We start from the raw sequence: 26,581 nt of genomic DNA, 5'->3' as shown, positions 1-26,581 counted from the left end.
TTTTCTTTCAGGTCTTTAAATAGCTAGCTCTTTTTTATTCAGTCGTTTAGTCCAAGTAAGTGAATTCCCTCAAAAGGGCTTTTTCATTCATAGCTCCTGATAGAATAATGATCCACATCCTCTAAGCATTACTCTGCAACATTACTCAGCTTTGTTTTGTGTTTCACAGCAGTTATAACAGTTTAAATTTTGTCCTATTTGTTTCAGTGTCCCTTTTACCATTCCTCCCAAAGTATAAGCTTTGTTAGTGCATGTATCATGTCTGACTTATTCACTGTTATGCCTGGTACCTTAGGATAATGCTTGTATATATATATATATATATATATATATATATATATATATATATATATATACATATATATATATAGTAAGCTTTAAATAAATGTTAAATGATTGGCATTCATTGGTATGTCACTTTTTAAGGAACATGCATGGTTATTTCATTATAGAAGACTAGATTAAATTAAGGTGTCTACTTTATTCTTACTCCTTTCTCCTGCTGCACTTTCTAAGAGTTTAAAATATATGTACTCTGCCAGTCCTCTGATTGAGCAACTCTTATATTCATATACAGACTTGGACCTAGTATAAAAGTATGACCTTATTCATTTTTGCTGCTTCTTTCTAATTTGGGGTTTTTTTTCTTTCCCAGTCTCTGGGTTTCCTACAGCATTCAATTATGAAACATCTATTGTAATTTTTAAATAATTAAGTTAAAAGTCAAGTTCAGTTACATAATTTTCATTATCTGAATATATTTAAGTCTGCAAAGCGCTGATTTAGACTTTCTGATCTGATTGATAGTAGGTATGATTTGGTGATTCATATCCATATTCTTTTTAGAAACAGGTTGTTTAGTGCAGTATCATGTGATAATATTCATATTGTTAGAGCTTGTTTACTTCCTCACAACTTCAGTATATATTTTTAGGATGGTCTTCTAGAAGAGCAGTTACGAATGTATCTTCACTGTTGTTTGACACTTTGTGATCTCTGGGAGCCAAACATCGCAGTTGTCAACATTCTGTGGGAGTATTATAGTAAGAACCTGGTGAGTAAATAGAATATGAATTCCTTCCAGGAATTTAAAGAATTTGTACGTGATAATTTGAGGAACGTTTTTATGGCTTAATTATAAATAGTTGTGGATTTTTCTTAAAAAGTTAATGTTCCAGAGTAGATTAGAATAACTCAAGAATATACTGTCACCTGACCAGGCGGTGGTGCAGTAGTGGATAGAGCGTCGGACTGGGATGCGGAGGACCCATGTTTGAGACCCTGAGGTCACCAGCTTGAGTGTGGGCTCATCTGGTTTGAGCAAAAGCTCACCAGCTTGGACTCAAGGTCGCTGGCTCCAGCGAGGGGTTACTTGGTTTGCTGAAGGCCTGCGGTCAAGGCACATATGAGAAAGCAGTCAATGAACAACTAATGTGTCGCAATGCGCAATGAAAAACTAATGATTGATGCTTCTCATCTCTCCGTTCCTGTCTGTCTGTCCCTGTCTATCCCTCTTTCTGACTATCTCTGTAAAAAAAAAAAAAAAAAAAAAAGAATAATACTGTCTTTCACACACATTGTCTGTAGAGCATTCTTGTGAGGGAGTGGAGGAGCATTTAGTGTCCCTCTTCTCCAAAGGGGGGAGTAAGCCGACTAGCTGTAATTATACCAGGAAGATATTTTTTATATCTTTATTGATAAGTGTCTTCTAATAGTTATGTTTGTTTGCAGCACATTGGACAGTTAATGCTGTCCTGAATAAGATACAGTCTTGGCATTTGAGTAACTTATATGCTATTTGGGCAGATATATTTTGGATAAAAGTTATAAGACTGGAGCATCAGAAAAGGGAGTATCTGACCCGGTGTATGGACTTTTGGAAAACTTTATTAAGTCATACTTTTTTAACTTGGCTTGGGGAATGATGGGACTTTCCAAGTACAGAAGAGAAAGAGTAAGCAGAAAGAAAGTATGGACAAATGTATGAAGACATGAAAAAAACATGATCTGTTTCTATTACGTTATACCAGGGGTCCCCAAACTACAGCCCGCAGGCCGCATGCAGCCCCCTGAGGCCATTTATCCGGCCCCCGCCACACTTCCGGAAGGGGCACCTCTTTCATTGGTGGTCAGTGAGAGGAGCACAGGATCCGCATCCTGTGCTCCTGGAGTTCTGTATGTGGCAGTGCTGCAAAGCGTGGCGTCACTCACGTACAGTACTACTTCCGGTGACACCGGACGCACCTTACAGCTCCCGAAGCGCATCATATCACTTTTTACGGCTAGCAGTGAAAAATATGGACCCGATCATTGACAATTTCATTAGCCAGAAGCAGGCCCATAGTTCCCATTGAAATACTGGTCAGTTTGTTAATTTAAATTTACTTCTTTTTTATTTTAAATATTGTATTTGTTCCCGTTTTGTTTTTTTACTTTAAGATATGTGCAGTGTGCATAGGGATTTGTTCATAGTTTTTTTTTATAGTCCGGCCCTCCAGTGGTCTGAGGGACAGTGAACTGGCCCCCTGTGTAAAAAGTTTGGGGACCCCTGTGTTACATAGTTCCGAAAGATAAGTCTGAGATGACAGTGGAGAGAGGAAAATAGAGTGAAGGTGGTCTGGGGCTAGACTATGAAGGGTTTAAGATAATCCATTTGAATTGTGATTTAATTAGGAGGCATTCGAGAGCAAGGATGTGACATATTAGGTGTGTCTTTGAGAGGTTCTTTTGAAAAATGGTGTAAATGAATTGGGTATAGATAAGGTAATAGTCCAGTGTAGTAATATAAGCAAATAATGTAGTGAGTGAGACCTAAAATAGGCATAATTGATTTAGAAAGCATAGGATAAATCTTGGAAGATAAAAAGTTTAAAGGTAGCCTGACCAGGTGGTTTCACAGTGGATAGAGTGTTGGACTGGGAGCAGAGGAACCAGGTTTAAAACCACGAGGTCACCAGCTTGAGCTCAGGCTCATCGGGCTTGAGCTTGGGATCATAGACATGACCCCATGGTTGATGGCTTGAGCCCAGAGGTTGCTGGCTTGAAGCCCAAGGTTGCTGGCTTGAGCAAGGGGTCACTCGCTCTGCTGTAACCCCCTCTGTACCCCCCATTAAGGCACAAATGAGAAAGCAGTCAATGAACAACTATGGAGCCGCAACAATGAATTAATGCTTCTCATCTTCATCCCTTCCTATCTGTCCCTATCTGTCCATCTTTCTGTCGCTTTTTGTCTCTGTCACACACAATTTAAAGGTAGACTTAAAGGATTTAATTACCTATTAGAATGTTTAAGTTTCTGGGTAAATAAATAGTGAACCCCTCACTTAAGACAGAAAATGGAAATGGGAAATTTACAGGTAAATTACTACATTGGGTTTGTACATAATGGCGCATTTCTTTTTTTTTTAATTAAGTGAGAGGTGGGGAGGCAGACAGATTCTTGCATGTGCCCCAACTGAGTTTCACCCAGCAAGCCCCCTATTTGGCATTGCTCTGTGCATCGGGGGCCACTGCTCCGTTGCTTGACAACTGAGCTATTTTAGTGCCTGAAGCAAGGCCATGGAGCCATCCTCAGTGCCCAGGGCCAACTTGCTTGAACCAGTCGAACCATGGTTGTGGGAAGAGAAGTGAGAGAGAGAGAGAGGAGGAAGGGGAGGGATGGAGAGGCTGATGGTTGCTTTTCCTTTGTGCCCTGACTAGGATGTGACTAGAATGTCCACATACCAGGCCAGCGTTCTATATCTGAGCCAACTGGCCAAGGCAGTGGTGCTTGTTAAAAACAAGAAAGATTACCTTGCTCTGAAGCATAATGTCAGGCTGTTTGGTGAAATTTCTGAATCTAGTCTGAGGCAGAATATATATAAGATGAGTCTAGATAAGTATCTTGTCATAACAAAGCAGGGGAAGGTATCAAAGTAAGCTGGCATTCTGTCAAAGGACACAGGAGCCAACTTGGAGCTTGCATTGCCAAACACTAGTCATATTTGAGCACTTTCTTTGTAGTAACTGGTGTGGAGCAAAATATATCAAATATGTTTAAATTCCTTGAGTTTATGATGCTTTAGAAACATTCTAAAAAAAAAACCTCATTCATGCTTAACCAGGTGGTGGCGCAGTGGATAGAGCTTTGGACTGGGATGCAGAGGACCCAGGTTCGAGACCCCAAGGTCGGCAGCTTGAGCATGGGCTCATCTGGTTTGAGCAAAAGCTCACCAGCTTGGACCCCAGGTCGCTGGCTCGAGCAAGGGGTTACTCGGTCTGCTGAAGGCCCATGGTCAAGGCACATATGAGAAAGCAATCAATGAACAACTAAGGTGTCGCAAGGCGCAACGAAAAACGAATGATTGATGCTTCTCATCTCTCCGTTCCTGTCTGTCTGTCTCTCTCTCTGAATCTCTGTCTCTGAAAAAAAACAACAAAGAACAAAAAACCTCATTTTGAAAACTAAATAAAGGAAAAATATAAACTATATTTTAGAGTAACCAAATTTTTGATGAACCAATCCCAGGAGGGATAAGAGAATTAGAAAATCACTATCTTATACATCTGATGAAATAGGGCATCCAGGCATTGACCATCAGTGGCTGCTAAAACTGTTAAATAGAAGGCTGGTGGGGATCACTAAAGTGGATAGATCAGACTGACAATGTGATCAGTCTTAACATCAAAAACAATAACAGAACTTATGGGCTTTTTTATTAATTGCAATATGAAGTACCCAGTTTTGCCAATGAAAGATTCTTAACAAAAAGCTCTACCTGATGCTGATCATTCCTCTAGATACAGCTACCGATTTACCAAAAAGGGGATCAAAGAATACAGTAAGTGACACTAGGGTGATACAAGCAGCTAAATCCAGAATATAGACAGTTCTACACAATAAATGACTGGATATAAAAATAATGTTATGACAAAGGTTCAGAAACACAGAATAAAAGAGCTTTAAGAGGCATATCAACCAAATGCAATGTGTGGGTGTTTTCTGTATCCTAATTCAGATAAACCAGACATTTTGAGGGATAATTCAGGAATTTGAGGGCCCCATAATGTTCTGTGCTTTTATGGAATTTTTATTTTATTTTGGGGGAAATATATTGTAATGGCTGTGTAATATTTGTGATCAAGACGAGTCAAACTTTTAATGAGTTAATAGAGATTTGCAGCTTTCTGTTTTTATTTACTCAAAGACTTAATACTTGTTTTCTTTTTTGCTTTTAGAATAGTTCTTTCAGTATTTCTTGGCTTCCTTTGAAAGGCCTTACAAATATTACGTCACCCTTGTCTATGCTAGAAATGGTAGAGACCTGCTGTTTTGACAAACAAGATTACGACCTGTATAAATCCAGAAGTAGTTACACCATTTTCCTTTGTATTTTGGCAAAAGTTGTTAAGAAAGCAATGAAGAGCAATGGTCCTCATCCTTGGAAACAAGTCAAAGGAAGGTGTGTGCCATTCTTCTCTGTCATGAATGTTCATTTATGTCTTTGAAGAAGGATTACTATTTGTATTTTTTAAGTTACCTTGTGCTTGGAGGTCTGTATGGGTCACACATTTAAAGTGTATTTCTTGGGAGCATAAATGGTGCTGGATGGAGACTTGGTGGGGTGAACATGCAATATAGTATACAGAAGATGTGGTAGAATTGTGCACTTGAAATCTGAATGATTTTGTTAACTAGTGTCACCCCAGTAAATTCAATTAAAAAATAATAAAATGTATTTCTTAATATAGGACAGCCAAATATGGAGCTTTTTGAGCCTGCCAATTTTTTATGTATGGAAGAAAAATAATATTCATAATTTGTGGAGGATTTTAATTTTTTATTTATCTCATCAGCCCTAAAGATTAAAATTTAATATACTAAATGTAAGGATATTAGAGATCTGTTGTTTTTCTTACCAGAATTAATTTTAATGTTATTATGTAACTCATTGCATGCTGTTTATTAAAAATTATAGAAATAAGAACCATATCCAAATCATACGTTGGCAAGTAATAGATTAGATCAATAAAGGTTGTATTCTTTGAGCCCAGCAGTACCACACGCCCTGCATTCTTGAATGAAAACTAACCAGAATATAGTATAACCAAATAATTAATGTTTTCATTTGGGAAATATGCCCAGTTTTAATTTCTTATGTGGTAAAATAAACTTTTGAGCACATTTTATCTATTCTCTTTTTTTAGAGTTTTGCATCATACATGGGTATGATTTTTGTCTTCCCTTGTCCTCCACCCTTCGTCTCCTGGTCCTTTTTCTAGTCGTCTTTATGCATACACTGCCGTCTACCACTTGCTCGGCTTATGGGATAAGAGTTCATGCAGCAGAACGCTTCTTATTCTAGGTAGGGACTTCTCAAAAATCACTACATGAAATTCCTATTTGATTCCTACAGCAAATAATTCTTGAAGTTATAGTGATACACTCTTTTTTATCTAAAATATACTTTTTTTAATAGTAGCTTCTTTGTTAATACCCCAGTAATTATGTATCTTGAACAGTAGTATTTTTCTTTGTTGTTTTGCTAGTTAGTTTTTGAATCTTAATTCATTTTATGGAAGACATAACTCTCAGAACTTTATTGCTAAGAGGAATCATTGGAATTCATTCATTAACAAGCCTATTTATTAGGAAATACTGTTTTCCAAGCAATGTAGTGGGTGTGATGGAGGCTATAAAGATAATTAAACAGGTCTTTATTTTCAGGAGCTTATCGGGTCTATTATTTATAAATAAACATTTAACCGCTCATGACCATTAATTATTTCTACCTTGAATAAACTAATTATAGAAGCTATAAAATTTAACAATTTGTAGATAGGATTCAACATGAATGATTTTCAATTTTAATCCCTTAAGTGATGGAAAAGTATGTCAACTGTTAAAATTATATTAAGTAGTATTGACAAGAGATTTTTAATGTCTAGTCTTAGACATTTTAACACTAACAATTTCTTTGTGTGAGTAGGTGAAAATAATTTTTTTAGCACTTTGAATTGTCTTCGGGTATACATATAGCAAGAGCAACTCTGAGAAGTAGAGGGCAAAAACAGTTTAAGGAAAATTGTTATAAAATTGCTCGGTTAAGATGTCTGTAAAGCTCATCAAAATTGTACTTAAAAGATGATATATTCTCTCTTATTTGTCAATAAAAATTTAAAAAGAAAGCTGATGGGGGACTAAAAAGGGAAAGTCATGTACTATGTGCAAAGAACATTTCTACTGTCCTTTGTGGAAACCACTGCTCCTTGATTCACTTATAAATGATCTGCCCAGTCATTGAGAAATTTGAGGGTCCGGGTACTGTGTTAATTTTTTTTTTAAGTAAGAGGAAGGGAGATAGTGAGACAGACTCCTGCATACGCCCCAACCAGGATCCACTGGTTAGCCGCTGTGTGGGGCTAATGGTGGAATTAGCCTAGCCATCCTCAGTACCCAGGGCTGATGCTCTTATCAACTGAGCTATCAACACCCGGGGCCAATGCTTAAACCAACTGAGCCACTGGCTGTGGGAGGGGAAGAGGGAGAGAAGCAGTTTGTCACTTTTCTTGTGTGCCCTGACTGGGAATCAAACCCTAACCATCCATATGCTGGGCCGATGCTGTATCCACTTAGCCAATTGGCCAGGGCTTAATTTTGTTTTCTAGGTAGGCAAAGTAACATGGCAGCATTGTAATGAAGAATTAGCTAAAAATTTTATGGTAATGAGACTCATGAATATTGAGTGAAATGTCATTTTTAAAGATGGATTTTGTGATTGAAATAGTTTTATTAAAGCAATTTTTGTGTTTTACAGAATTTACTCTAAATTCCATCCAAAAAGAATGGAAGAACTAACTGTAGTTGGTCTACAGAACTTTTTCAACCTTTTTCTACTGTTAGCAGTTGTTGCAGAGACAGAAGATGTAGCAAGCCGTGTCTTAGACCTCTTGAATTTCCTCAGGCCCGCCTTAAAAGCATCACCTCTCATTTGGAAGGGTCAGGCAGCCTTCCTCTTGTTGTATACTGGGAAAAATCTGGACATCAGTGTTCTGGTTGAGAAATTTTCAAGTGCTTTCCAGGAAAAAGCAAAGGAGTTCTTGGTATCTAAGAATGATGAAATGGGACAAAGACAGACCCTCTGGACACTTCTTTCCATCTATATTGATGGTGTTCAAGAAGTGTTTGAAACAAGCCATTGTTTGCATCCATCCCATGAAAAACTGCTTAATGATGGATTCAGTATGCTTCTGCGAGCTTGTCAAGAATCTGAACTCAGGACAGTATTGTACTTTCTACAAGCTGTTCTGGCCAGAATCAGGTATGTTTTCCAGTAATGTGCTAATTTATTAATTTGTTTTATATTATCACCAGCATTGACTCTATATTGAAGGTTTTCTTTTGACATGCTCCTGAAATCCAAATGTAGAGGAGTCGGTTTATTGGTATATTAGCATAAATCATTAGTTTTCAATCTTCTTTCAAACCGTCGTTCTTTAGAAGAAAGCTATGTGTGAACCCATTAAAGTGAACTCGGAGCAGCTGTGCGCAGTCCAGAGCCGTGCCCCCCCCCCCCATCCCTGTCTGTCTCTCCTGAGAGGTGTTACCACCGAGAGGTGCGCTTCAGGTATTCCAAGCAAGACCAGGTCAAATCTGAAGTACCTTTTACTGAAACAGGTAATTTATCGCCCATAAGATTTTGGCCACATGGTACCATTAAAAAAGTAAAATTCTTTATGTATTTTGCTGCAGAGTTGTAGCTTCAACTGCTTGAAATGCTTCCAGCCAAAACAATTTATTCTGAGATTAAGATAGGATTTTTCTGTTTATAACACCAATTACCTATACAAAACTTACTGTTTTCCGATCCACTTAAATTATACAAATGTGCAGATGTACTCAGACCCGAACCATAATGGGTAAGAGCAGCGGTAATGACATTTATTTTCTTGAAGGCCCTTTTTACGTGACTTTTACCTTTGAAGTGCATGTTCTTAGGAAGTTAGATGCTACTTACTCAGTGTAGTTAGCCAGTCTCTGAAAAGTTAGGTAAAAGTTAGGTATAGAAATATGGTTTTATTTTAAATTATGTTTGAAGTTAACAAAGACTATTTTCCTCTTCCTAACACTACATTACAAAAGTAGCACCTGTTTTACAAAGGTAGTAAACGTGACAAGATTTCCAAATTTTGGAAATTTATTTATTACCATTTATTATTGTATTTATTACTAATTTACTTAATGTTGGTCTGTGTGTTGATACTGATTAGTCCTCAGCTTTTAATTCCTCATTAGATTGTATGTAGCTTCCTGTTTATCTGCACTCACCGGTGTAAGTTCTAAAGGGTGAGCCTGAGTTCTTGACCAGCCATCTCCTTGTTGCCCAGTGTCAACTATATTAAAGCAAAGATCTTCTAAACTCTCAAATTTTGGGATGGATGGATAGATGGAAAGTAAATTAATAAAAAACTTTATGAGAAGAAGCTTTAACTAATTCTGAATCTTTTCCATGGACTGTTTGTTTTTAGTCTAGTAGTTTATTAGCAGATATTATCCTTTCCCACGTGTCACACTCATTTTGTTTGTATAATTGAAAAATAAGTGGTATTTCCCTGTGCTTCCTGGAAAAAATTAAATTTCCGTGTTTCTGGTACCATTTTGGTGTATTTATATTTTTCTGACTATACAAAACAAGTAGGATAAAGAGCTTACTGGTCTAAACTGTCCTGGTGATGAGGAGCTATGGCTCCCAAAAGATACAAGGCAAAGGAATAGAAAGGGGGGGCGGGAGGATGGGCACTGGGACGAGGCAGTCATGGAAGCAGGTACCAGAATCTGTGTGTCTTTCTGCCTTTTCCACTGAAGATGGGTAAGTCCCTTTTAGTCATCTTAACTATTGTTGACAATTTTGTTGCTATAAACAGTTTTAACATCTTTATACATGCATTCTCTGTATACTTGGGGAACTGTATCTGTAGATTAATTTCTAAGAACGGATTGGTATATGTGAATTTTAAATGTGGATGAGTATTATCAGATTTCCTACAAAAATAATTTTTTGCACCAGTTTTCATTCTTCCTAATAGTGTATAAGAAGGCTGTCTTTCTCATTTTTAGGTTAGTGTATGCAATATATTTAGAAAACATGCATTCTAAGATATTATATACAGGAGTCTGTTAAAAATGTTAATCACAACTTGTGAATAAGAGAATGAGGCAAAAGTTGGAGAGTCTTTCAGAATGGAAATACAAAGAAAGTAGTTTATTGAATTATTATTTATTAATTACTGTATTATTTTCCACACGAACAACTGTAAATCTCTTTTTCCTCACTCTTTATACTTCTGAGTATTTTTGCCTCTAAAAAGATGATTTGCTTATTGGGAACTTTGATTACTTTGCTAGTTACATTTTGTTTTGAATGTCATTAAAAATTAATCACAGGCCCTGGCTGGTAGGCTCAGTGGTAGAGCATCAGCCCAGTGTGTGGATGTCCTGGGATCGATTTCCAGTCAGGGCACACAGGAGAAGCGCCCATCTGCTTCTCTACCCTTCCCCCTCTCCTCTCTCTCTCTCTCTCTCTCTCTCTCTCTCTCTCTCTTTCTCTTCCTCTTCTGCAGCCATGGCTCGATTGGAGCAAGTTGACCCTGGATGCTGAGGATGGCTTTATGGCCTCCATCTCAGACACTAAAAAGAGCTCAGCTGAGAGCAATGGAGTAACACCGCAGATGGGCAGAGTATTGCCCCCTAGTGGGCTTTCTTGGTGGATCCTGGTCAGGGCTCATATGGGAGACTGTCTCCCCTCCTCTCACTGAATTAAAAACAATAAATTAATCACAGAGGGATGTGGAGACAAGTAAAGCACATTTTATTTATTATAATTTATCTTTGTTAGCATTATTGCAGCCATCTAACTTCTACTTCTTGTAATGAAAACAAATATTTACTCTTTAAATTCAATTTAGTAGAAGTCCTTTAGCATGAAAGCCAAAGTTAAAGTTACTTCAGGAGTACTGGGAAATACTGCTTGCAAGTACCTTGGAAGCTGTAAAGCCTCTCTGTTAATCCGTGTGGATCACTATTCAGAATAGCTGAGGGAGAAATCAAGGGAGCATAATGAAGACTGTCAATTATGGAAGGTGAGACTAAGTTTACATTGATTAGGAGTATTTTTAACTAGAACTGGCTTTAATTTATAATTTGCTATCATCTGGAATGGGGCAAGGAGTATGATGTTGATCTTGGGGACTGACCTATGAAAAAAGAATATTTATGTTGATAACATGTAATTCTTGCACAATGTTTTATTTTTGGTTTTTATACTGTTCAGCTATGACTGAAATCAGTTTCTCTAAGTGAATATAAAATCTTGTATAACTTTAATTGCCAGAGTTATAAATCAGTTTTAACAGATGGTTGTATGAGGCCAGTGTCTTTATTAATGCTGTCATAGTTTGGGTGCTGTCAATCATTTCTGAAGCTTGTGTAGCAATTTGCACACAGTTCCTCAGTGAGACTAATTATAAGAGGGGCTGTGACTTACACAGTTTTAATTTTATTCCATCAATTTTTAGCACTTCCAAGGCAGATTTTGTCAAGGAAGACTTCCTTTTAGTTTGGAATCTTTTGGGGTAAAGCCCCAGAGATCATTCAGGATTATTTCTTAAAAGAAGAAAAAGAAGGAAGGGAAGCAAAGAGGGGAAACACGAGAAGAATTCCGGTAGGTGTTTGATCATAGATACCTAATTTCCTGACCTTAAATCTGGAGCTTCATTGGAGATCTTTCCATAAGAGTCTTTTGGGTAAATATAATTATATAATGGTATTATATAATATTAGAAAGTGTGAAAACATTTTGGATAGTTGTAAAGCATAGGCACTTTTTTTTTTTTTTAAGAACATAGCTAAATTCTTTGAAGTTTGGGTTTGGATAGAAAAGATGGGTTACATAGATTGATGATATTTATTCCTAGCTGCATCCCTGACAAAGGAAAGTATGAAATACTTTACCTTAGCAATCTCTTCTGTTTTGAAATTCAGGTGGGAATAAGGTACCATTCCTTGCATAAATATGTGTGCAAGATGCATGAGTGTGTGTGTTGAACTGGGTAATAGTTTTATAACTGTATGACAGAGGAATTATAGGTAGGCAGGAACTAAGATCACTGATTAAGGGAGAAGCAGCTCCCTCTAGGCTGTTAAGAAATAATAACTTCATATGCCACTTTCTGCTAACTGGAGCTGATGGCTCACCAGAGCATTCTTTATTGCTGATTAAGTAGCATTATGACAATACTGACTTGGTTATGTTAACTAAATGCCTCCTCGTGTAAAACTTCGAATGTCAAATAGTTTTAGCAGTCATCTTTAACATTTCGCATTACCTTTCTGGAATCACATTTCTAGTTCTCGCTTGCCGTTATTTGAGGTTAATGTAAAAATGCCAGTCTTTCATTTGTGGAGTTAGGTGTAGCCAAAAGCTTTTCTTTAATTATATCCATTCATGCTGCTATAGTTAAGGGTCTGTCAGCATTTCCATTATAAACCTCCATTTTCAGGGTTTTATAACACAGCTATGAAAATTAGCTTTGGGCAAAAACTTGACATACAAGGTCTAGTGAGATTCTCCCTCCTCGCCATCCCCCTTTTTCATTTTTACTGAAGTAAGGGTGAGTGATTTCAAAATGCCTTTTGGCATCTGCAAATACCATTTGGAGTTTAAAAAGAAACAATAAATTTTCAGGCTTTGTACCTGTTTGTTTTACCACTTAAGGGAGGTTGTGGACTTATTAATTTAAGCCAAATGGATATTGATCAACTGACATCCTATTTTGTATTAAACAAGTCTAGTTTCAAAGAAGTCTAAAGGCAGTTGAAAACTTACCTAAAATGTTAAATGTTGAGCCTAAGAAATAGTTCAAAAGGGATTATATTTTTTGATACTTTTTTTGATACAACTTCTTAAAATATTAAAACCTTTTTTCTTGGCTTCAAAATACATTTTGAAAATACATGTATTTTTAAATACTTTTTCTTCTTTTCCCTTGAGCCTAGAAGGTCATCTATTTGTTACATATTTGTTTTGACATTTGGGTTGGGTATGTATGTGTGAGTATGCACACACAAGAAATGTTAATTACTTCTCTCAAATATTTTTTAACCTTTATTGTATGGTATCAGTTATTCTAAACAAATTTTTTTACATGTTTAGTGAGAGAACTAGGCGGTCTCTCAATAGGGAAAGAGGTAATACAGAAGGAAGTAGTCTCATGAGGGTCTGCTGTATGCCAAATAATTTACATGATTTTCCAGGAAAAAACAGGATATTCTTGACAGCTTGCATGCCTTTCCCTGCTTTTGTTATTGGGTGGACGGTTAGTGTGAATGGGTTACAGCTTTTAATAATTGAATAAGAGTTTACTATAAGAATAAATTTCAAACAGGATATGATTTTTAAAATAATTGAATTTTGAGTTATTTGCCTGCGGTTTGCTTAGTATACCCCAGGTTGCCCAAAGTATCTGCTCATCTCAGTTTCATCGTCATCTATAATGATGTCACTAATGTATTTGATGCAGATTTTTGATTGCATACAAATTATGGGGCAGTGTTTGAATAATTTGGGATAGGGAGCACATGAGTCTGCCGCATGGAAAAATGTATTTGAAAAATCAAACAGTTACACTGCTTACTAAGAGTGATCCATCTACCAGTTTTGGTTGTTTCAGAGAAAGAATAAGCATTTTAACGAAATATACATAGTATAAATGCTAGTATTTGGGGAGTACATAAAATGGAAAGGTTTCTTTTATCATTAAATATTTTATATATCTTTCAACTGAGATTTTATATATACGCGATAAGTATTTTGATGTTATCAGGCTTGAATTTTGCAGAGTGTTTACTATCACCCTTTTGTATTACATATTTATAAATCCATGTAATAATATAATCTACTCACCCTTAGGAATTCTAGTGCAGTTTTTTATTTTGTACTTTGCTAAACCATAGGTTATCAACTTAATATTTTATGTAGAGTAATTAATCTTGGGGTTACTTATTTAGTCTCCAAATAGATCTGTTACACAGATATAAAATCTCTTACATAAGTACAAGGCCATTCTTTTGAAATATTGTCCGGAAAACTTAAGTGTCTAGAGCTCAGTTTTATTGGTAAAATGAGGATAAGAGCATATACTTCACTAAGTTATTTTGACAGTTAAATGCAATAGTGAATATAATAAAGTGGTTAGCACAGTGCCCAGTGCAGTATTGAGTGTTCAATAAATGTTAGATGCCGCTATTATTGTAATTACTATGTTTAAAACGAACTCATCATTATTTATTTGTATGACACTTTATGTCTGCTAATGTCAGTGGACATGTGTGGACTTACCTTGGATGGTTTTTAACCCATTCCTAATATAGTATCCTTAGCATAAAGATCATTCAGTAAATGCTTTTTGATGTGTAAATCAATCAGATTTTTAAAAAACACAGTCAGGATTATGGGGAACATTAACAGAAACTGTTGGAGATTGTGATTCTGTTTTACATAAATGGTAAGGAACTGCTGTAGAAAAAAAAGTAATTTGTAAGATAGAAATGTGACATGTATGTGTGTCCTTTCTTTCTCTATCCATTTGAGAGATTTTTTTTTTCTTAAATGAGAATTGGGAAGGCAGCATGACAGACTTCCTCATGCACTCTGACCAGGATCCTCCCTGCAAGCCCCCTATGGGCAATGCTCTGCCCATTTGGAACCACTGCTTTGTTGCTAGGCAACCAAGCTATTTTTACCATCTGAGGTGAGGCCATGGAGCCATCCTCAGTTGCTGGGGGCCAGCTTGCTTTACCTGAGCCATGGCTGTGAAGGGGAAAGAGAGAGATAGAGAAGTGAGAGGCGGAGGGGTGGAGAATCAGATGGTCGCTTCTCCTGTGTGCCCTGACTGGGAATTAATCCGGATAGGTACACACATGGCTGCTGCTCTGAAGCCGAGCCAACTGGCCAGGCCAAAAATTGTTTTTAATGTCTTCATTGGAGGATCTCCTTCAACATCCCTTCTTTATTTTCACCACCACAAGTCGACATTTATCATTCTGTGTTTTAACACCTTTAATGCCATCTGGATGGACAGAAAATTTCAAATTCCTTATCATGATCTTCAGAGTCATCCACAGTCTGACTTTACCTATGTATGCAACTTTTTCTTATGATTCCCCTTTACTTTAGTTAAATTAAACTACTAGTTCTCAAGGAATTGCAAAGTCTTTCTTTTGTCTGTATTTTCCTGTCATAGCCATTTGAGACTCCAGGCTAGATCTGAGGGCTGTATAAGCTAAATTACGTGATAACCAATGATTAGAAAAGGGTTAAATCTATAATATGAAAGTATCTGTCAAGATAAGCAGTCAGAAATGGTCAGTGCTGGTCAAGGTAGGCACAAAGGTGGTGTAGCAGACTATAGAAAAAGGAAAAAAAATCAGAACAAAGGACTTATTTAGAGGGATTTGGGAAAAGGTGGTTTCAGAGGGAGTAGTAGTAGTAACACGATTCATTCTAGAGATGGAATCAGACAGCATCATTTATGGGAGAAGCCAGACTTCCAGGCACTAGTACACAATTTCGCAGCAGCAAGTTGTGCTTTGGCCTCTGCTTCCCAAGGAACCCCTAGCGATGTCTGAGAGTCACTACTGTTCCGGCATATAAAAAGCAGGAGCTTTAGGGTCAGTAAATCAGAATTCAGATCACCCCTCCTCTACGTAATACATAATCTTGGAAGGTTACTTAACCTTTTCTAAGCTTCAGCTTTGTAAATACTCACCCTGCAGGATTTCTGTGAACATCTTCTATAGATCCCTGTTGTTAGTACACAAAAGCTACGTGTGAGAATTTAAGTTAATGAATATAAAATGAAAACTTCAACTTCTCCTTTACTGTAGTTACATATGAGTTCCTTATTAGCTGTGTGTAATTAGCGGCTACTGAGGTGGATAGCAAAGCTCCTGGACAGCACTGACTAGAGCCTGCACCTGTCTGGAACATGGACCATTCATTACCTCTCAATGCATGTTTGTTTTCTTTATTTTTATGGAGACAATATTATTCTTTATTCTAAACTTTTCATGAAATGTGTGCTTGTCCATGTGTCTGGTTTTGAACAGACTCTTTTCCCTTTGAATTTCCTTAACACTTTCTCTCTAATGTCCTTTATTGTTTTCTGTGTTGTATTGCAATTATTTTTTTACCAAAAGTACATATTGATTAAACATATTACAATTTAACAAATCCAATTAGTATTTATGAGTGCCTACTGTGATAGCAGGCATTATTGGCATTTAGGGTACATCAGTAAACCAGTTAAATGCAGTATATCTAGTATGTACTCATGTGTTTATTATGTGAAAGATATATTGAGAAAGTAGAGAAAGGTACTTAAGTGTTTATTCAAATCATTACCTCTTCACCATTTCAAAGATATTTTATTGATTCCATTACTCAGCATTATTAGATAATTTATACTTGTCCTTAATTTTATTTTCTTATCCAAAAATTCTAGCCAATATCCACATGAAAGTACACAACTGTATCTATGAAGCCAGGCTATAGATTTAGTGCATAATCTGAATTTCACCCCCATGTTTATTGCCTCCTAAGGACCACTAGGCAGAAGGGACATCTAGAGAGATGCCAGGAATCCATTCTTCTCAATTAATGGAAAATTTTTGGTGTTATTGAAACTCGCATCCAGTTGAAATTTTCTGGACCATTATTTTATTTGGCCAATTCAGTAGTTATCACCAGACCGTCTCATTGAAATATGAAAACACATGGAATAAGTTGGCCTTTGATCTTTTCACTTTGTTTTTGAGAGTTTCTTTGACAGGAACACTTTGAATCTAAAAATAGAGATTACCTGTATTTGGATTGTGTTAGAAGCAAGATATTTGGAAGAGAAAACTGAAGTAATGGAGTTGAGGAAATAATAAAATAATTTAAGACAGTTCGCCAGAATGGAAGATTACTTCATTAGAAGGGCTTCTGGAATGACTGTCGTGCAATGTAAGAAAGCAGACTTGTGGCAAGGCACCTCTGTGTGAAATTTAGAATCTTGGGTACAAAGAAAAGGTACCGAGTTTCCATAGACATTTTGTCTCCTCCCCCTTTCTCAGTTCTCTATTTTTTGTATTTGCCATGCCTCTGGTCTTGTTATCTCCAGTTATAATCTAGGTGAGCTCTGATATTTAAAACCCTAGTTCCCAGTAATTACAAAATTAGAGAGATAACTGTTGCTTTATATTAGATGTTCTTTTGACGATTAGTGTTATTTCAAGAAGTAGGTACCTAGAGCTTTATGACTTCCAATTCATAGCTGTTCTCAAAACTGAAAATCTGTTGTTGTTTTTCTGAGTTGAAACAGGAAATCCACCTCTTATATTAGGAAAAAGAGGGAAGGTAAGGGTGGAGGAAGAACATGAAATAGAAATCAAGGTGAAGAATACTGGGATGAATGGACAAGGAAGTAAAGAAATACATTCTGTGAAAGGAAACATTTCATTCCTTTGAAAGTGGATCAGCTCAGAGGCTCAGGGAATAGAAGTGCCATGATTATTTTCTGTACTGGAATATTTCTCTTTAGCAAATGGGAATAAATCAAAAGATGTAGGGTTGAAGCAGAGCTTCTTTTCCCAATCTTATTTATGTCACTATGGTTCCTTATCTGAACCCCATGGTTCACAATAGGCATTGAGACCACCCAGATCTTTGAAGCTTTGGATGAAATTCAGCAATGAGTTTGTAAGAAGGCATTGCTACTGTGCTCTTTCATGACACCACACAGCGCTGGTGCTTCTTAAACCAACGATGTGTCATAATAAATATATTGAAGACTGGTAAATCCCATTTGTGACAGGATTGCTAAAGTTAACTCTTTTCTAACTGTGGAAGGGGAAAAAACAGTTGAAATTGTGATTTCAGTAAGTGCAACCTAGTCCTAGTCTAAAGAAACTCAGTGAGATAAGTTTCTATTGTGGCTTTGCTTATATCGATAGAAGGGAAATAGAAGAAGCAAGTAATAATTTAAGCTTTTATGTTCAATAAGTGTAGTACAAAAGCTACTAGATATGTTTTTTAATGATGTGATATGTCAGCGAGGCAAGGAAACCGATCTCTTAATTATCTCATTAATTATTTTTGGGTTAATAAGACCTCAGAAGGCACTATAAATTGTGAAAAAAAGATTCATTGTAGTTTAAAAATATTCCTAGCTATCCTCACCATCTTCTAGTAATTACCCTAAAGTTATTTTCTCTGAGATGTGTTTTTAAGAAATCATCAGAGTACATTTCTGTTTTATGTTAAGAATTTACTTTTGCTACCTACCATATGGTCTATAAGGAACAATTCCTTGCTTTTCCCTATGTACCTTGTGGAGAAGGGTGAGTAATCACTCTGATTCAAATTTTATTCATATTTTAACAAAATTGAGAGCAAATTTAAAGAGTGATACTAGCATTTGGAACTCTTAATTTCAATTGTTTCTTCTTTACTTTACAAGATATATATTTTTCTCTCTTTAGGATATCGCTTGTCAGATTTAAGGCTTATTTAAAATGAAAAGAAAGCTGGAGCAATTTTCTTTATTCCATTTCAGTCTCCTAAGGCCTATTTCCCCCTGGTGAGCTCATAGCAACAGGGGGGTTTAAGGGAATTCAGCTTTCTGCAAATTAATGTCTCACATCATGAAAATTCAGGACTTTTTTTTTTTTATCTTGAAAAGTAATACAGTGAGTGCGAGTATTATTTCTTGCCAGCGGGTGGAAGATGAATGATTTTGTCACAGTTTTACTGCTTGATGAGCAGTGTCCTGAGGGTCAGGCTTAAGTCTGTGTCACTATGCTGCTCATTACTCTTGAGCTAAATAAGGGCTGATTGGATCTAAATTGCCTAGCACATGGGCCACAGATGAGCTCAGTGAGCAGGGGATGACCTGCTATTCAGTCTGGGAGTAACCCCGGTGTGCAAATGCAGCATTAGAACACCGTGGGAGAATGAGAGGCTACCGGCTGCTGCCAGCAAAAGAAATCGAAATGTAAAAACTCTTTGATGCTGTGATGTTAGAATTTGAAATGTTGGAAGTGACAGGTTGATGGTACTTATCAGCTTTGGCTGGATTAGAGAACAGTGTCATCTTGCTTATATAATGACAGAAGAATGAAGCCAGTAGCTAACTGCTGTGCCGAGGAGAGCTGCCGCTGTTGCCACAGCCAGCCCCTGCTGCCTCCTACCGACACTTTTCCTGGAAACCAGTAAAAGATAATGAAGAAAAGAGCCTCCTCTATAGACATCCAGGAGTTTGGGACTCTGTGGTCATGAAAAGCCGGCAGTGGTAGGCTGCAAAGAGAAGGGTATTTTAGAGCATACTCAATAGTAGATGGCTTAAAAAAATCATAACTGAAAAATTAGTCGTTCCAGTATTTTCTAGTTAACCAAGAGTTAATCCATTTATGAAGTAAAACTACCCAGGGCAAGAAACCCCAGTCTGATCTTCGTGGAATAGTGTTCTTTCAGGGGCCTTAACTGGTTGCTTGATCTCTCAATTGTGTATTTTTGTCAATAACAGCATTTTAGTAACAACTAGTATTCACAGTCTAACAAGAGACTACCCACATTGTTAGCACAGTTTGAAAAATACCTGATAAAAAACAAAAAGTGAAAAGTACTTCGATTCTGTAGTTTATGCTGCTGAAGTGTCCCTCCTTGGGAGTGGGTGAGCAGAAGGAGAGGGTTTCTCACACAAATCAAATGATTTGAAAAACAAAAACAGAAAAATCCTATAATATGGGAACTCTTTTTATTTCATTTTATTCCCGAAGTTGTAATTAAAAAAAAAAATCAATATTAGGCTATTTTATGTTTGTAATATAAACTTTTAAAATCTAGACAGGTATTTTTTTTTTTTAGTTAGTTATCTCACCATGTTGAGAGAACTGTTAATATTTTGTTATAACCTTTTAGGTTTTTCCTATTTATATACATTTTTAATCCAGACAGGAAGGGAGAAAGATGAGAAGGATCAGTTCTTCGTTGTGGCATCTTAGTTGTTCATTGATTGCCTTCTCATGTGCCTTGACCTGGGCGGGAGGTGGGGGTTCTAGCAGAGTGAGTTACCCCTTGGTTAAGCCAGTGACCTTGGGCTTCGAGTCAGGACCTTTAGATTCAAGCCAGCGACCTAGGGTTTCAAACCTGGGTCATCCATATCCCAGTCCCACGCTTTATCCTCTGCGCCACGGCCTGGTCAGGCTGCATTTTTTATTTTTATGCTATCAAAATTCATGTATCCTCTTAAGAATGTATATAATACAGAAATGTATGCTACAAAAAATAAAAGCCATTCTCCTCCTAAATCTTCCATGGAGAAAACCTATGGAGAATATTTCTCTAATCAGCTCTTGCTGCTGCTTTTTATCCACATTACTTTTTTTATCACCTCTTATTTTAAGTGGGAAAAGTGAGATTATACCTTGGAAATTTCTACATCTTCAGTTTTTCTATGAAAGATTAAAGACATCTCTTTGTACACAAACATTGTATAAGGCTGCATAGTTTCTCATTGTATATTAAAACTTAATTTGGCCCTGATATGTTGGCTCAGTGGTAGAGCCTATGCCTGGCATGTGGAAGTCCTGGGTTCAATTTCTGGTCAGGGCACACAGGAGACACAACCATCTGCTTCTCCACCCCTGCCGCTTCTCTCTCTCTTCTCTTCCTGCAGCCATGGTTCAAATGGTTTGAGCAAGTTGGCCCCCGCCAGTGAGGATGGCTCCATGGCCTGGCCTCAGGAGCTATAAAATAGCTCAGTTGCCAAGCAATGGATCAGTAGCCGCAGATGGGCAGAGCATCATCCCGTAGGGCACTTGCTGGGTGGATCTCGGTTGGGGCACGTGCATAGTCTGTCTGCTTCCCTGCCTTTCGCCTAATTAAAAATTTTGTTTAACTCCCATGACCATTGAGTATCTAGACATGATTTTATGTTGGTTTTGTACCTATCTGACTTTCCAAGATTCTCATGATTCAGTTTTGTGTATTCTTAGTGTATCCAGCATCAAAAGCAGCAGGGAAAATTCCCACTTCTGTCATTTAATATGTGTGAATTATATATGGAATAATTAATGTCTTGTACTGATAGTAAGAATATTACTGTATTTTTCAGAAGGTTGCAAATGTGAATTTTAACCCTGACTGCCACTTTCTTTCACTTTATTCTTCAGCAAGTTATGTAATTTTTTTGAAACTCAGTTTTTCTAATATGTAAAATGTGTGTAATATACAGTAAAGACCTGGTTGGAAAACTAAAAGAGATAGATGTGTGGAGTGTCTTGCAGAGTACCTAGTGATGATTGCTCTCTCTCCTGCTTATCCGTTGGTTTTCTGAGAAGTGAAGTGAAGGAATATATATTGTAAGTAGATTTAAGGTACAGAGCTTCTCTCTAAATTAAGAATTTATAGAGCTTCATTCTGAATCAGTTAAATGGTATTCCATAAAAAGAATACTATTCTTGAAGTAAGAGCATAAATTGCTCTACTTTCTTCGTCATGTCCCTCCTTCCACCCTATATTTCTTTTTGCTTAGATAATTCTGGCTGTGTAAGTTTTGTGCCTGTGTGTGAAACAAATAACTATTTTTAAGTCAATACAGCCTTATTGAGTGCCCAGTAAGTACCTGTTGTGGCAGACTTTGTGCTGGTGTTGGAGAAAATCAAGACGCGTGAAATCAGATCACTGCTCACAAGTGCCCTACAGTGTAGTGAGTCAGTCATATAAACAGAATACGCTGTGATCAATAGACAGATAGTAAAGAGACTCTTCTTAAAACTCCTCTTTGTCACTTACAGAATTTTCTCTGAGATTTCCCTATAGAAAATAAAGTTAGTGGTTATGTGGCAATAAATCAGTCACACTGTGTCATATAGTAATTGGTAGCAGATGTATTAGAGGGGAGATTCTTTAAGTCTTTAGAAGTTTTTGCTTATGTCCATTGCAGCTCAGTCATTGTTGACATTTTTAACACATTCTTTGTTAATAGTAAAAGTGCCTAGGCACTTGTAAATGTATGTAAGGTCTTTAGTAAATTGTGAATCACAGCACTATGTCATTGATATATTTTTCTGCATTTCTTTTTCTACATTTCTTTCTTCTGTTATCTATTTATTTATTTTTCTATTCCCATTGCCTGAAACCTTAGTATATTTTTGCCATCCGCTCTCCCCTCCCCACACCATTTTTAAATGTGCTATAAACTTGATCTTCTGAGGACAGTGTCCTTTGATAAGTTAATGTGACAAGAGAATCCAAAACCAATATGTAGTATCGCATTGTGCATTTTTAAAGTTTACATAAATGCTTTCATACTATAGATACTGAACCATTGCCTTTTTTCTTTTTGTTTTATGTTTTTGAGATGTACTGACAAAGAATCTGTGCTTCAGAGAAATGAAGGATTTAGTCAAGAACAAGAAATATTATTCTAGGTTCAGGAAATGGCGAATCCAGCACAGAATAGTGAGGGGACAGAAGACAATTTTATAGCTGGTCCAGGCAACCACCATTTCAGACGAAATAGAGCTATGATGTTCTGTGGGGGGAAGGCTTCCGGGAAAAGGTGGAGACAGAAAAAATATTTTTCTAGGTTCAGAGGAGAGTAAAGCATAAAGAGTCTATAATCTTGAATGGGAATTGTTATAATGACCTCTCACTAAGTAACCTTGTTTGTCTTTTTTCCATAGACAATTATATGTTAAATGCATCAACATTATGAGCATTACGTATGGTTGAGATATACTAAAGTTTGCACTTTACATTTCTGTTCGGATGTATAGAAGTTTTAAGGGTTTTATGTATATAAATGCCATAACCCATAAATATACATACACAAGGTTTTTTCTTTTGGTTTCCTAGGAGGAATTCCAATGTAATTCATCGAACGTTTCTGGAGCACTTTCTGTGTCTCGAGACTGTGCAAATAAGCGCTCTGGTGTACAAAACGTACCCTGCACTTGCAGAGCGTGTGGAACCAGCTTTAAATGCCTCCAGATTTTTACATCCATGCAGCCTGAACCATTAGTTTGATGTTGTAATTATAATAAGGGAAATGCCTGGATAGGAGCGTGATCTGAGAATTAGAAGTTGGGAGGGGTTAAATGTTTTGTTGGACTGATGAAGAATTAGTTTCGTGAAAGATATGTACGTTAGTAGAAAGATGACCCCAAGTAATGAAGGGGTTTGAAATTAGGGCCTGCGCACACAGGCCTGGGTGAGGAGGAAATCAAGGACCTAGGTTTTAAATAGAGGGGCAACGTGAGAGCAGTATTTTTATTATGTATATTATTATGTCTTCTTCTCCTACCACTGAATCATAAGCTCCCCCCAACAAAGATATTACCTGGTACTTTTGTCTTAATCCTCCTGCGTGAAATGTTCCATGAGTCCTTCTCTTCTGGGAAAACTTATTTCCTTTAAAGTGTAGTGAAATATGCAGTGTCTCCCAGGACGAGTTTCCAGGCCCCACCCCCACCTGGCAGAGCGAGTGGCTTCCTCCCTGCTGCACCCTGCACGTTTGTATCACCCAGAGCGTTTACCAGTTGAAATGTCATCCTCCGTTTCTCTCCATCTCCTTCACTAGACTGGTTCTTTTTGAGGTTGGAATTTGTCTTATGCATATTTTTATCTTCAGCACTAGATAGCCAGCTAAAATGCCTGACACAGTTGTTTATTAAGTCTTTGCTGAATGAGTGAATGATAATTATATATAGTAGATGGTTCTGGCAGTAATATACATGATTAACTGAAAGGGAACTTGAGAATAGGATACTACACAGAAAGCCAGTCTGGTTAAGAAAAGACTAGAAATACAAAAAAAAGTTCAAAAAACAAATAATTTTTAAAATACAATGTGATAGGAAAGAGTTACATTAAAAAGAAGTAAATGTAGTTTAAGAAGCACAGTATGGTAGGAAAGTTTTGGAGTTGGACTGATCGATAAAGGCAATAAAGGAAAGTGACGATCTGATGACTCTGAGTGGTACTGTATAGTCAAGTAATGATATTTAAGTAACGTTTTGAGCAATTAGGGAAATTTTAGGTTTGGCTACTTCTTCCAGACTCATAAAATTTTTCATTAATCTTGTAGTATAGAATTTCTCTCATCTGTGCTGTTGACCTTTTTGAATGTCAAAATATGAGTATTGTGTCATTCTATTTCAGCCATATAAATGCTGAAGTTGGTAACTTTTAAGAATTTCATAAACCTGCACAATTCTCTTCCTTTTGCAATAGTATTATTTAGTTTTGGAGGGAATAGTCCAAATAGGATGCCTCTTGTGTATCTGTGTGTGTGTGTGTGTGAGAGAGAGAGAGAGAGAGAGAGAATCAGAGAGAGGGACAGATAGAGACAGAGAGACAGGAAGGTAGAGAGATGAGAAGCATCAATTCTTTGTTGCGGTACCTTAGTTGTTCATTGATTGCTTTCTCATATGTGCCCTGATTTTTGGGGGGGGGGCAACAGCAGAGTGAGTGACCCCATGCTCAAGCCAGCGACCTTGGGCTTCAAGTCAGTGACCATGGAGTCATGTCTATGATCCCACGCACAAGCCAGCGACCTCAGGTTTTTGAACCTGGATCCTCTGCATCCCCATCTGACTCTTATCCACTGCACTACCGCCTTAATTTTGACATTCCTTCAGCAAATTAGCTGTATCTGTTGTGTCCTCAATAAGAGATGGTCCTGTTTATCTCTGGGCAGGGTTAATTAAGCCTTAGGATAGTGCTTGTTACAGAGGTTTGTCTGAAAACCTGCCTGGGAGGCTGGCATGACCACTATTGTCCCTAACTATTGATAAAAGGGGGTAAGACCTTACTGTAGAGTTTCTAAAATTTTGAAATGGGGTGATGACCTTTAATATCTGGCTACGTTTGTTTGAAAATTTATTTTTTGTAATTAATATTTTTCTTTCTAAAAGCACACTGTTATAATGAAATTATGTTTTTGGGCTGTACATGCATCTTAAGTCCTTTGACTTAGGTATAATATACATTTAAGTATAACACATGGGTTCTGTTCCCTATGTATATATAAACATAATTGTCCAATGTTGCATTTGATACTTTTGGTGACTGCTCTCTGAATCCAGAAGTATAATATGTTTCCAAAGCATACTAATCAGAAGCAAACTTGATGTAATCATCTCCTCTGCTATAATTAACTTACAGTAGAAAATTCAATTACGGAAAGATGAATGGAACATTTTTTTCTATCTTTCTGAAGGATTTTACAACAAACTTTTATTACCTGTGTTTAAAATAGAGTTCCCACAAATACTACATTTTTTGACTCTAGCTTAGAGTGCTGTGGTTTTACCGGTGCTATAAAATTCTATAATATTAAAGATGTCTTATCTTGGCCTTGTCTTTAAGTTAGCATTAGGTTATATTTTATTTTTTATTTAATGATGAGAAATAAAGAGCTTCAAGGAAATGTTAGCACAACTTAAAACTTTTAAATTACTGCTATATTAAATCTTCAAAAAAAGTCATTTCAGATAACTTATTTCATCTAAAATCTAAAAGTTAGACAGTATCTAACCTTATTACACCTATTGAGTAAGTTTGGCATGGTCCTGATAATGGATGTGTAGTTGTTTCTTTTAATCATTTTTTTTCACATTGAAATTTTTTATTCTGCCTATCACCACCCCCTTCAGAAAACTTCCAAATCCTTTATTTTCTTTTGAGGCAACTTAGAAATTACGTGTTTAAGGCTTTTGTTGAGTTTAGTTTTCTTTTAACAAAGAGTAAAAACTTTTCTTCCCTCCAACTAAATATATTTTGATATGTTCATAGTTTCATCACTGAAGACCCAAGTTCCTAGAGCTTCTTTCTCCCCAGTTCTTGTCATGCTCACAAGAAAGAAATCAGGCAAGGGACAGGGTGCAGTGTTCAAGCAAAGCATGCTGTTCATTAAGCAAAGCTATATAGACTTGGCACAAGGCACAAGCAAGGAAACTCAGCTAGTCTGAGCGCCCCACCTGTTTGGGGTCTTAGGAGTTATATACTCTTTGCTTTGAGGCTTTGTTTCCCTGTTATCAGCGTTAATAGACAGGGTTTCAAGGTTCCCCTTCACAGTTTTTCTTGTACCTGTTGGGATACCTGGTTATCATCGTTTTGTCTGGTTTCGGGACTGCTGACTCACTCATTCAGTAGGTGAGATAAACCCCCCTGTTCCCGTCCCCTTTATCTGCCCTGATGACTGTCTATCCTGCCTAACAGTTTGACTCACAACAAAAAGTATAATATATGCAAACTATTGAATTTTTTGTCTAATATAAGATAAGAATATAAGGATATAAAATAGAATTTTATTCTATTCTATACATATAGTTCATTGTTAAAAGGGTGTTAATGTAGTGCTTACATTGAAGCTTTTATTTGTTAACAATGTAAGTCCCCTTTGAAAAATGTGAAGTGTAAGGAATGTTTTCCTTTTATTTTACTGCAAATATAGTAGACATGGACGTGAAGGGGTTAGGGGAGACCAACTGTGAAAA

The 26,581-nt window shown here is 36.8% G+C and overlaps 1 protein-coding gene across 1 annotated transcript in view; it reads left to right on the top strand.

The window, feature by feature from the left end:
* MMS22L (MMS22 like, DNA repair protein) overlaps positions 1 to 26,581 on the top strand; it is a 146,946-nt gene that overhangs the window by 55,743 nt on the left and 64,622 nt on the right. The window contains exons 12-14 of the mRNA XM_066254381.1: positions 935 to 1,054; positions 5,218 to 5,441; positions 7,797 to 8,300. Of these exons, the coding sequence (XP_066110478.1) occupies positions 935 to 1,054; positions 5,218 to 5,441; positions 7,797 to 8,300 (848 nt within the window). The remainder of the gene's footprint in view (positions 1 to 934; positions 1,055 to 5,217; positions 5,442 to 7,796; positions 8,301 to 26,581) is intronic.

This window comes from Saccopteryx bilineata, chromosome 1 (genome assembly GCF_036850765.1).
Source record: "Saccopteryx bilineata isolate mSacBil1 chromosome 1, mSacBil1_pri_phased_curated, whole genome shotgun sequence".
Classification (NCBI taxonomy): Eukaryota; Metazoa; Chordata; class Mammalia; order Chiroptera; family Emballonuridae; genus Saccopteryx; species Saccopteryx bilineata.
Note: the sequence above shows the minus strand (reverse complement) of the source record. Positions and strands in the feature narration are given on the sequence as shown.